Source organism: Pongo pygmaeus, chromosome 10 (assembly GCF_028885625.2).
Source record: "Pongo pygmaeus isolate AG05252 chromosome 10, NHGRI_mPonPyg2-v2.0_pri, whole genome shotgun sequence".
Lineage (NCBI taxonomy): Eukaryota > Metazoa > Chordata > Mammalia > Primates > Hominidae > Pongo > Pongo pygmaeus.
Window position 1 is genome coordinate 39,023,664 of NC_072383.2, and position 13,357 is coordinate 39,037,020.

Sequence of the window (13,357 nt, forward strand, 5' to 3'; positions counted from 1 at the left end):
GTGGTGTGATCTTGGCTCACTGCAAGCTCCGCCTCCTGGGTTCACGCCATTCTCCTGCCTCAGCCTCCCGAGTAGCTGGGACTACAGGCACCCGCCACCACACCCAGCTAATTTGTTCTTTTTGTATTTTTAGTAGCAACAGGGTTTCACCATGCTAGCCAGGATGGTCTCAATCTCCTGACCTCATGATCCGCCCGCCTCGGTCTCCCAACGTGCTGGGATTACAGGTGTGAGCCACCATGCCCAGCCAGCCCTACAACTCTTAATTCTGCCTCCTTTGTCCTTACCCATCTATCCTACCTCTCAAGGGCTAGGCAGTGTCTCAACTCTTGTGCCAAATATTTAACAGGGCTTACAATATTCCAAAATGTTGGCTGCCAATGACATTGATTCCCACTTCTTCTTGTCCTATTTTTTTTTTTTTTTTTTTTTTTTTTGAGACGGAGTCTTGCTCTGTCGCCCAGGCTGGAGTGGACTGCAGTGGCTCAATCTCGGCTCACTGCAAGCTCCACCTCCTGGGTTCACGCCATTCTCCAGCCTCAGCCTCCCGAGTAGCTGGGACTACAGGCACCCACCACCACGCCAGGCTAATTTTTTGCATTTTTAGTAGAAACGGGGTTTCACCATGTTAGCCAGGATGGTCTCGACCTCCTGACCTCATGATCCGCCTGCCTCGGCCTCCCAAAGTGCTGGGATTACAGGCATGAGCCACCACACCCAGCCCTTCTAGTCCTATTTTTAAAAATTCCCTTGAAGGCACTCTTGTGGATCATTTTGCAAATGTTTAGACTTTGCTTTTATCCCTGACAATCCTCTTTCTGGCACCCAAAGTAGCTGTCTATTGTCTGTATCTGCTCTTATATTTAGGCAAAAGGTATTTTGCCTTTCTGAAGTGAATACCTCTTCAAAGTGACTTTTTAAACTATAAAACGGTATCCCAAACAGTAGATGGTATCTCTTTAGCTGACTTCCTTTGCTGAAAACATAGCCAACTCAAGAGCATGATAGTAGATGTAACCAAGAAGTGCAGTCATCGAATCAGAGACAACCACAGCACAAAGGGTCACCCAGTCCTTATGGATTGCTTACTTTGCAGAGTGCACATAGCTAATGTCAAAAGAAGGTTGTTAACACTCTCTTTTGAAAAGCTATTTTCAGTAATTCAAAGGAAAGACAGCTTACAAATGCTGAGAGTGGAGATGCAATAAAGACCGCAGGGCCAGGTGAAAGCAGCACTATAGACATTACAATGGGGATTTGAGCCTCTCCGAGAATGGACAGTACCTTTCTATAAAAGTGAAGTCTGCTCTTTCTTCTTTTTAAATTTGCTATAGACACTAAGGGTTGAAAGAATAGTAAGGATCTTTTCAACTCAAGCTTTGCTTTCCTAAGAATTCTATGCTCTCCATCCTCATTCAGTTGACGTCACAACAAACGAAGCTCTCCACCTTGTTCCTGCCTCCACACATTTCATCTGGATAATACACTTCATTCAGCATCTCTCTCCCATTCAGTGATTCTGCCATCCCCAGCACACACCTTTCCATGAACCCCCAGACCTCAGTCCCAGGTCAGAATGACTTGATTGAAGAATAGTATCAGCATGGTAACAATAAAGAAGAGCAATTGAATGAAAGTCAGGAGGCCTGGTTTCTACTCTTAGCTCTGCCACTAAATTGTCAGATGAATGTGGGTAAGTCATTTCAATTTAGAAAAGATAGAAGGCAAGTTAGATTATGTCTAAAATTCCCTCCCAAATAATTCTAGGAAGTAAATTATAATTATTTTTTTTCTAAAAAATCTAATCAATACTAAAGATAAAATAGAAGAAATGTATGCTTCTGCTTGGGTTAAATACCAGAAAATCAAGTTCTTGCTTTCTCTCAATAGTCCTAATTTTATAATTGCTTGTGTTTTATATAAGATGGAAGCCACAGATTATGCATATTGGCCTCCCTCTCCCTTTTCTGCCCAGGACTTTGGTTATGAGACCTGTTAGAAATCAGTCTTAATCCACCTCTCTAGTGTCCTCTCTTAATACATCCCTAAACCCTCTCCATGGTAGCCAACACTGAACTTCTCACCCTCCATGTAAACAGTAGCTTCTCTCTGGAGCATCCCCTCTTGTGGCTCATCTTGCCTCTTGATTCAGTTCATCTATCTTTTACCACGTATCCCATTGCACTATAGTGAATTCTTTATGTGCTTAAGCCTCCATCTATAGACAATGACCTCTTAAATGACCATTGGACTATAAGAATGCATCTCTTGAAAAAGCAATCTTCAGAGTTAAAAAGTGTGTGTGTGTGAGACAGAGAGAGAGATCTGTGTTCAATTTCTGATTCTGATGAGTAGTTGCTGAGTGACCTTAAATAAATTACTTAATGCTGGCTCTGAATTTCTTCATTTATAACATAAAATTTGTAGATAATATCTACCAAAAGCAATTGGGACTATAGTCCAAGAAACAGAAGACCTAAAACAAATGCTTAAGGGAAAAAGGAGTTTTATTGGTTCTCCTTGCTAAAAATTCCAAAGGTTTATTGTTTTAGATATAACTTGTTGCAGGGGCTCAAATAGTGGCACTAAATTTCAATCTTTCTCCATCTTTGGCTTTTATTCCCTTTTTTGAATCCATCCTCAGGGTCTATATATTGTGGCATGATAAAGCTTTGAGCTACTCCTGATCTACATTTTTGTGGTTCAAATACAATAGAAAAGACAAGTGTTCTTTTCCTAATAGTTTCAACAAAAGTCATGAACCTGATTTTGATGGGCTTGAACTAAATCCTCATTTTTGAAATTATCACTATACCCAGTGAACTAAATAAAATGCACTCATTAACTAATCCCTAGGTCACAAGCCCAGTCCTGGAGCTGGAATCAGCCCTGAACAAACACATGGACTAGAAAGAAAAAGGTGTAATTCTGCAAAATAAATTAGGGTCATATTTCCAAAAAAACAGTGAATAAATGCTAGATAGGACCAGAAATAACTACTGTGCACTGTATTATCCTATCAGATTCTTAACAATTAAATGAAACACTATTCACAAATCATTTAGAGCAATGTTTGGTACATAAGAAGTTTCCAAGTGTAATCCATTGCATGTAGCAGGTGCTAGGAAAATGTCCAGTGAATAAAGTGAATAAGTAAAAACTGAACATGCTAGAGGAATTCTTAGAATGAGAAACTTCATAGATAATTTTGTTTTAATTTTACAGTTCATTTTTTGATTACTTTTCTTGTTGGCAGAGATAAGAGACTAGGTCACACCTATTGTTTGTACAGCTTTCGGAACATATTCTGCTAAACCTAATACAATTATGCTGCTGTACAAATACAGTAAAAGCAATTACACCCTATACCCAACTTCGCTTTAGCAGTTAACTAATTCAACAAACGCATATGGGGCTTCTCATAAGCTCTCAGTCCTCTGCTGGTACTAGAAATGCAAAGAAAAAGAAGGCAAGGTGCCATCCTCAAAGAAACAAATTTCTTTTTGTTTCATATCTAACGCTGTGGGATATAATAACAGACCTAACAGGTAAGGACCTTCTTAGAGAACAATAAACAGGTAATTTTAAAACTAAGCATCTTAATAAAGTACACATTTTCTAATTAAAAAAAGAAAGAAAAATAAGTGCTCATAATTGCCAAGAAGCTACTAAGCATCAGTGAAATTTTGATAGAGGACTTCAGGACCCCTATTTCAGAAAGAGTGGTGGACAAGGGTACCATCTGGCAATTAAGCTGAGAGCTGAAAAATGAGAAAGAGCAATATACTATGAAGTCAGAGGAAGGTGCTGTTTAGAATTCAGACCAGGTCCCTTAGCTAGAATGTGAATCCCAGCTCCACTTTCGACTTGCTGTGTGACTTTGGGCCCAAGTTCTCTCTGTGGCTTCTTTTTTCATCTATGAAATGGAAATAATGATAACTGTGTTTAAGAACCGATAGGACAATGACACTGCTTGCATTCAAGCCCTTAGCTTCTCTTGCATGAACTGGTAACATTCGCTTAATCCCTCCAACTCACCCACTATGCTAGTGCTGAAGTCATCTTTCTAAACTACAAATAGGATAGTTTTCTTTCTTTTATAATAGCCCCCTTTACTTTTTGCAAAGAGCCCAAATTATTTAATAGGGTGTGGTCATCCTTTCATGATCTGGCCCTTGCCTACCTCTGCAGTTTTAGTGTTCACCATGACCCCTCACCCAGCCCAATCTTAAACTCTTAGCTTCACACACATTAACTACGTAAAGTTCCTCTAACATGAAATACTGTTTCCTACCTCTGTGCCTCTGCATGGTCAATGTTTCTCTGTTTGGAAATTTGGTCTCCTTGGTAAACACCAAGACTAATTTTAAGATCTCTTCAAAGTTTGCTGGATTCTTCCAGTAGCCCCCAACCTAGAGCTGACTACCATGTCCACAAGATTTCCCTCTGCCCCAGCCCATATTGATGATATTAATGTGTGCATGTGTGTGTGTATGTGTGACAATGAGAGTGATCTAATGAGGATACTGAAATAAGTAATACAGGATAAGAAGAATAATTCCATGAGATAAATTCTTGAAAAATAATAAAGGAATGGTTTACAGAGCATGAATGGAGGCACTCACCTTTGGTAGGATTGGGGATTTTTCTTTCGCTGTATAGAAAGGCAGCCCAGAGAGTCTTTCTATGTACAAATGCATGTGGATTGACAAGTGGAGGGAAAACACAGAGGTTTCCATTCCATGGTTTCTTTTTCCTCCATGAAGTCTAGAACAAGATGACCAGCCAAGCATGAAGAGAGAGAAGGGCACGGTAGCAGAACTGCAGACAGAAGAGGTACGAGATACCAGACTGGGAGAGCAGAAAGTTGAGGTCATAATAATCCACTAAGATCCAGTGAACTATCAGATAAGGTCATCAACTAAGAGTGGGTGGTTTTTGTTGGAAATTTGAAAAAAGAGGAGGAATTATGGCACTAGTTCCTTTAGCATGTGAAACAGCAACTTGGCAAGGAAAGTAGAGTGTAATTGTCGGGCAGCATGGATTGCCCATTTGCAAATTGTGGTAATGAACACACAGGGAAAGCAGTCACTATGGTCGTCATGGTGCGCATCCCCTCTGGGACCATGTCACTACTCAGCTGGGGAAGCAGGGAGGTGAATACTTGGTCTTAACCACAATTGACCTTCTTCTGGATGATACAGTGGACAAAGAGAACAGGGGAGTTGAGGATTTTGGAACCCTGCCAATGCTTTTTATCTAGAGTCGTGTTGCCATTTTTGTCCCAAGAAAGGCAGGATTACATTATTTTTTAACAGATTGAGTTGGTGTAGTGTGTTCTTCGTTATCAAAATACTTGTATAGCTTTGGGATTTTGAATTGGTAAATATTCATGATGTGTGAAAAATCATGATACATACCGTACGATCTCAGTCCCATAAAATTGAATGTTGTGCCTACACATGCACAGGACCTAGAAGAACATGTCAAACTATAAACTGCTTGTGATTGTGAATGACTTTGCTCTTTGCTTCTTGTGTTTTTCAGTTTCCTGTAATGCACATATTAACTTTTTAAAAATAAAGGTTACTTTAAAAGCCAAAAAAAAAAAAAATACTACATCTAACTGTGAATTTCAAGCTGCATCAGGAGACAGGAGTGAGCCTGAGGGAATTATTGACATTGAGAAAGGGAAGGGTCAACAGGTTCAAGCTCTAGCGAGAGAACAAAAGTGCTGGAGTGGGAATGCAAGAGCATTTGAGCTGACCAGGAAGTGAAGTGCTTAACATTGCTATTTTTAAAATAAGGCAACTATGAAAATGACATTTTATGAATGGTCTCTTCTACACATTGCTTATAGCATGTTAAACTATTTTGATGGAGATCTCCCAAAAATTGACATATGAGTCAGGAAATCAAATCAGAAATGGCCGTGGATAGTTAGCAATACCTTTAGGAAGCTAATAAGTGATCATTTTAATATCTGCTAAAAACTCAACATTCAACTATGAAAAACCTTGGATTCTGGATTCTTGCAAAGGTAAACCACATGACACTAACAAATAACAAAGTAATTGCAATTTCCTCAAAAGATACAACAAACAAAATAGAGAAGGGGGAAATAAACCTTCCTGATGTAAACAGAAGCGTCTTCCTGGTTTCCTTCTATACCTTTGTTCTTTGTTTTAGACAGATTGCTTTTGGGTGGAAGCCCATTCTAGGAAAGGTTTCAATGCAGTCTGCCTGGTTCCCTAGGTGTCACAGCAGAAGTAATGACACAAAATTTATGGATCATGGCCAGGCACAGTGGCTCATGCTTCTAATCCCAGCACTTTGGAAGGCCAAGGCTGGCAGATCACTTGAGGTCAGGAGTTCGAGGCCAACCTGGCTAACACGGTGAAACCCCATTTCTACTAAAAATACAAAAATTAGCCAGGCGTGGTGGCAGACACCTGTAATCCCAGCTACTAAGGAGGCTGAGACAGGAGACTCGCTTGAACCTGGGAGTGGAGGTTGCAGTCAGCTGAGATCATACCACTGCATTCCAGCCTGGGCGACAGAGTGAGACTCTGTCTCAAAAAAAAGAATTAAAAAATAAAATAAAAACAAAATGTATGAATCACTTCTCACCTACTTCAATTTATGTTTCTCTTTTCTATTCCTTGTCCAGATTTCCTGACATCGACTGTTGTTTGCCAGCATCATGAATTCATTTCCTCCCCCATTAACAGTAGAGGCAAAAATAATGTTTCTTTCTTTGTTAAGGTGTAAAATCTACTCCAGATAGGTCATTGATGACTTTTTAAGGGGATTCACAGTCTACAGTGCGAAGCAGCCAACCTGCGCCTAGAGAAATGTGACTGCTTTCTTTCCCAAAGAATCCAGAATGTCTCTGATTCTAAGAATGGGAAATTGGAGGTTAAAAGCTGCCCATATTTCAGAAGACCATTGAAAAAGAAGTAGTCAAATAAAGAGGAGGGGTTAAGGATGTTAGAGAAAAGACATGACCATAAGCTTTAGCTTTTACCCTTATGTCTCTACAGAAATGTGATTTAATTATTAGTTGCAGCAACTTGTTATGAATAATTTGGAGTTGGAGGGTGCAAACCTGAAATGTTTTGTCACAGGGATTTGATATTCCAGGAGTTTTGTGATTTATTTTTCACTAAGTATTATCCCTAGATTCCATTATGCAGGAGATAATGATACTGAAGCAATATTTTTATAATAGACTATCTAGCTTTCTCTTAGCTGTGGGGATTAAAGTTTTCATATTTCTCATTTGATTCATTTTTTGAAATAAGTGTTTTATTGGAACAACAAAGCATGATATTTCAGTAGTTACTAATCAACATTAAAAAATGTAAGATGATATATGATTAACACTGAGATTGAGTAAAAGTGCATGTATTGTCTAATAAATGAAAACCAGGAAAATAAATAAAGATATGGACATAAAAGACCCTACATTCCCCTGTTGTCAACTGATATAAATGGCTAGCCTGTCTAGCCCTAGCTCTTCTTCAAACTTGAATAGTGCTGACTGCATTTGAATTTTCTTACGAAGAGGAAAATCTTTATGGCATGCATGGGCCTAAGTGTTCTTTAAAGTTTGAGAACAATGCTGCTTAAAAAGCCAATGCTTTTTAAGCAGTGTCAACCCTTGTTTCTTCCCCCGGTAAGAGAGAGTTCTATCTAGAAAGCATTTTTTTTCTTTTTAAGTTTCTCATTTCTCCCTAGACTCAATTACAAAAAAATATAAAAATTTCACACCACTGGAGTACAACCAAAGTATGTAAAAATCCTATTTGTGTCATTCTATGATTAGAAAGATGTTTCACAGCAAGCTTTAATAACAAACTCTAATCTTCTACACCACCTTCAACCTATATATAATCAATTTCTTACAATATTAGATGCTGAAGTTTGATTTTTTTTAGAGAGACTTTAGATGCGTCCCCACAATAGCACATCTTGAAGTACATTTAAGTCAAAATAAATGTAGTTTCACCAGGTGTGTGAAGTGATTCTTTCACTCTAGTGACAAATGACTTATGGATGGTTAGCGCTGCCATCCATGCAGGCTTGGCTTTGATTTGTATACGCTCATGAATTGTCTCCATGGAGAAAATGTACAGAGGTAGCATTTCACTTTTATGTGTTTCATCAAACAGCTTCCAAGTGACAGAAGGAAAGGTATGAAAGTTGTTAGGGAAAACATTCTCTATTACCAGGAGGTTGTTTCTTCAGAAGTCAGAGGCTTGTGTGTCCTGTGAAGGGAATACTTAATTAAACCTGTGCTGCAGAATTCCTTTCAGATCATCAGAGTCTTTATAAAGCCACCTTTGCCTCCTACAAACAAAATTGTCTACAGGTAGCTGCTTATAAGTTATTTTGACATAGAATTAAGGGAACTTTGATTCTAAAATGCATGTTTCTGTGTTTTAATATAAACTATGTAGTATCTGAGACATTCTCAACCAAGAAATACAACTTCACACTTGGGACTGGTGTGAGGTGGTTTGCGGGATCTAGAAAAATCTCAATTGGGTCTCTTACGGTGCCTGAAGGCTTTCTGCCAAGGGTTTAGTCCCTTGCATTAAGGCTTTGTATTTTCAGCCTTTATTAATATTCACTAAAGCCTGATGGGGTCACATGTTAAGTAATTGTTAATGATGATTCCTTTGAGAGATATTTCTGTATCAATTATTTTTATGTCTCAAGAGTTATCTGTGAGAGAATGGAAAATCACACTGAATGCCAGGTTTTGTTAGGGGACAAGCAAAATGGCAAATCTATAATACTCATACCTCAGAGATTCCAAGCAGCTGAAAGGAAATAGGAGGGTGTTGAGTGTCTTACAAAGGGGAATATTGGAAGCAAAGACCATGGAGATAACTTTGAGACCTGTTTCACAGTTTTGGTTTGGTCCAAGGCAATGAAAATATTGAAAAGTTACTTTGACCTGAGGACCTTAGTCTCCTTTCCTCTGAGATTCTTGGGTAAGTGCTTTGATTTGTCGTGTTGAAGAATTATAGGCAGATTGTGCCCTTTTTGTTTTAATACATTCACTCAATTTTATTGCCAAACAGTTGTTCTAAGCAAACACCAAAGTCAAGCTACACCATTGAGAATGTGGAGAAAACATTCAAAAAAGAATGTTCCCCCCCAAAAATGTCTTCTCACAATACTGAGAGTTGCTTCCATGCTTTGTTAGGGCATTGAAAGTCGGTGGATTTCAGCTTTGGCTACAGCTCCTCATTTGTGTTGATTTAAAGGTCCCAATCTCAGCTCATTATGGAGTGTGTAGGTTTCCTTATTGGCCTCTTAGGAATCACTAAGAGATGCTCCTCCACTGTATACCTTGTTGCTGTAATTGAAGCTGTTTTGTTGCTATAATTCCTTCCTAATGTTGCAGTTTTAGTCAAGTATTCTTTCCCTCTGGAGGCATTAATTATTACCAGTTTTGAAAAGACCTTTGCTTGGTGTGTACATTTTTGCTTCTGGTGCTAAATCATTTCACTGTTTCCTAGTCTACATCTAGGAAAAATGATGTTTCACCTTTTCTCTTTACTGTTCAGCCTACACTATAACCTTTTTAAGCACTATAATATAGAGTATCTTTGTCCACCAGTCAGAAAGTCGGCATTCTTCTTAGTTTCATGCATTTCACTAATTTGCAGTACCTATCTCAGAATAGAGGATTTAAATTTAGTTTTATTTGCTATTATCTGTGAAATTATTGGTCACTGGAGTTTATGAGAGCAAATCCCCTTGCTAAGGATTTACCCATGGTGTACAGCACATCATTTTTAAACAGGTTATTATCCACTGACAAGGACTTCATTCAAATACAAAATTGAAAAGGAGGCTATATACTCAAATGTAACAGAGTGTTCTGGGAAGTATTCTCTTGTTTGAAATTAAGTAAGTTTTCCTTCATTTTGTACTGATAACTATTTCAGATTTTAGACAATTAAATGAATACTTTTTGTCTTTGTACATTTGGGCTGCTATAACAAAATACCATGAACAGGGTGGCTTCTAAACAACAGAAACAAATTTATCGCAGTTCTAGAGTTTAGGAAGTAGAAGATCAAGGTACCAGCAGTTTTAGTGTCTGGTGAGGGCCTGTTCCTCATAGAGGGCACCTTCTCACTGTGTCTGTCCTTACATGGTGGAAGAGGCAAGATAGCTTTCTGGGGCCTCTTTATAAGGGCACTAATCCTTTTCATGAGGGCTCAGCAGCCCTTACAACCTACCAAAGTTGATTACCTTTGGTAATCACCTACCAAAGGCCCCACCTCCTTGGTAGGTAAAATATGTTGAAACCCTAACACAAATTGTAGGGAACACAAACATTTAGACCTTAGCACTCTATTCTTTTTTTTTTTTTCATAATCTTTACACACACACACACCTCACCTCTATTTCCAATCAAAGAGGAAAGACTACCTACTTATGGTTTTACAAAAATCTGTGTGCACCTGGAAAGATTTTTGAAATAAAATTAGTCACCCTTCAGCTACTTGTTACTGAGTGCCCACAATGAAATATCCCGTTCTAGGCAATGGAGAAAGAGTATTAAGCAAGACAGACAAATTCAGAGCTCCCACAGAGCCTGAGTGCTAGAAATTGATCCAGACTTCACTTCTAATTTAAATAGACATTGTTCTTCTTCATCCAATTATTTACTAATGGGTCTTATATTCTACATCCAATAGGAATAAATTCTCCATAATTAGTGTGCTAATTTGTGTTTTAATCCTTGGAATTATGTAATTTATCCTGAAGTCATCTGCTTCTGAAAGTAGTACAAGCCCATTTCATTATATAAAACTGAAATACACTGAAATTTATTATTATTTTACTGAACCTAAATCAGGAAATAAATTCAATATACATTACCTGAGGACTGACATTTCAAGCCCTTAGCCGTGTGTTTCAGTAAATGTATTTTCTTGTTCATTTACTGCTTCATTTTGAATCATTGCCTCTGCCCCAAATGGCTTTTGATGTCTCTCCCTTCAGCCTGGATGAACCCATTTCTTTCCAAGAATGAGAGTTTCTACAAAATAATAGAAAACCTTGGCCTGACCTATACAAAACACTTGCTTATTATCATATTGTATAGAACTTCAGAGCAGAATTGATGGAAACAGCTTGGTATAGTCTTTTTTTTTATTATTTGAACTTATGTTGTTTTCTTACAATACAAATAAAAACATGTAATAGTAACTCCTCATGTTTTTATGAACATTTTGCCACTAACTTTGACATTCTCAAATATTTTATTGATTCCAGTGTATTCATGTATACATGTATTTGATTTATACATTATTGTGTAATTTTTAAGGAGTTTTGCATTGACAGCTTGATGCAAACAACTGTGTATCTCCAACCTTACAATAAAAATATAAAGCACTGGCTTCCCTACATAGAAATCCATGCTGAAAGAACATTTGAATAATACTGGTTAAAAAAAAAAAGTTAATTTCCAATGTTGGGCAACAATTATTAATACTTGCCAGAGTGACCCAAAGAATATCAGTGAGTTCTCCATTCTGCTGCAGATTTTCTCTCTGACATAAATGTCATCTGTGTGTGTTGTTCTCTCAGGAGGTCGAGTTGTGTCGTGTTAGCAGTCAAGAGAAGCTGGGCCTGACAGTCTGTTACCGAACAGATGATGAAGAAGACACCGGCATTTATGTCAGCGAGGTAAGAAACGCCATGGAGGGGAAATTCGAGGAGGGAAACTAGGAAGAACAGAGCAAAATGACTCACAATGAGAAAACCCTTCCTTCAGAGGCTTGAATGTGAAGAATTGGAATTGGCCATGTTCCAAAACTTGTCACTTTCAATTAGGAAAGTAAATTATGCTGCCCAAGTAATGTAATTATTATCAGCTTGTTTAATGTGAATACTTTCACCCCAGAATCCCAGCAAGGAAAAGTGCAAAAGTGGTAACATTGTCCAAATTTGAATAAATTCCCATAAGAATGCAGCAAGTCCAGCAAAGTTTTTGATCCTCAAACATCTGTCCTTCCATTCTACTGTGTCTTTTATGAATTCCATTAACAGCAGCACTGGCTAATTGTTTTAAATTACTACTCACAATAATCACATCTTTTACTCTGCTGATGGCATTGATACATTTGAATACCCAATGAGTGCATCTATTAGTTTGTTTTATTCAACCCCGCAAGTGAGATTCTACACTTGATCTTAGGCCAAAGGCCAAGAAGCAATGCACAAGTGAGAGTCTAAAATGTGAGATACTGTTAATGTTCGTTCCTTTTAAAGACTGTGAAGCAAATTTTATTACAATAGATGATTTTTTTTAATTCACAAAAAGCATTATTTTATGTGAAGTGGGAAGGAATGTTTTTAAAAATTAAGGCTGGGCACAGTGGCTTATGCCTATAAACCCTGCACTTTGAGAAGTTGAGAGAGGAAGATTGCCTATGGCCAGGAGTTTGACCCTGTCTCTACAAAAAAAAAAAAAATTAATTAGTCAGTCAGGGTGGCATATGCCTGTAGTCCTAACTACTCAGGAGGCTTTGGCAATAGGATTGCTTGAGCACAGTAATTCGATGTTACGGTGAGCTATGACTGTGCCACTGCACTCCAGTGCAGTGACACAATGAGTGACAGAATGAGACCCTGTCTCTAAATATAAATAAATTAAAATTAAATATGCTTATGATAAAAAATTACATACTTATATGTACAAAACATATGTGTATATATGTTTATATATAAATGCAGAAGTTAGACAAACTAGATACTAATTGCTGCTCTATGCTGTTCCGAGTTTTCTTGGCCATAATCTTGAAAACATTACCTAATATACCGAGCTTCAGCTTTCTCAACTAGAAGGTGAGTACAACAGTGCTTATCTTATTGTTTTGATAGACCTGCTTAGAATGTGGAAGAGATAATGTAATTAATGCATTTAGAAAACAACACAACTCTGTAAGTGTAAAATATTACTCTTTATCCCTCTGCCAAAAAATTTACTGACTGGCTTCTGCGATGGAAAAATCTCCAGACAATATTCAACTTATGTACTTCTTTTAAATATGCAATTAGGATAATTCCTCTGATTAGGGTGAGGAAGTATAAGGAAACACCTGTGGCATTATCTCTTGTAATATGTACAGAGGTAGGAAGGTAGAAGTTTAATATTAGTTTGATTACAGTTCTAAAGATGAGGCTTTAGATTGTGAGTGGTTTTTAAATGGGATACAGTTCATGAATCACCCTTCACTTCCTTCTAGTAAGTCTCTATTTACTATTTAAATATGTCAGAATTGGAGCTGCACTTTTCAGGGAAGGGAAAGAAGCCACAGGATCT

At 37.9% G+C, this 13,357-nt stretch overlaps 1 protein-coding gene across 2 annotated transcripts in view; it reads left to right on the plus strand.

Annotated features, from left to right (window-relative positions):
* Positions 1 to 13,357, plus strand: part of PDZRN4 (PDZ domain containing ring finger 4) — a 390,002-nt gene that overhangs the window by 356,313 nt on the left and 20,332 nt on the right. For both annotated transcript variants that reach the window (XM_054445135.1, XM_054445136.2), the window contains one exon: positions 11,620 to 11,718. In XM_054445135.1, the coding sequence (XP_054301110.1) occupies positions 11,620 to 11,718 (99 nt within the window). The remainder of the gene's footprint in view (positions 1 to 11,619; positions 11,719 to 13,357) is intronic.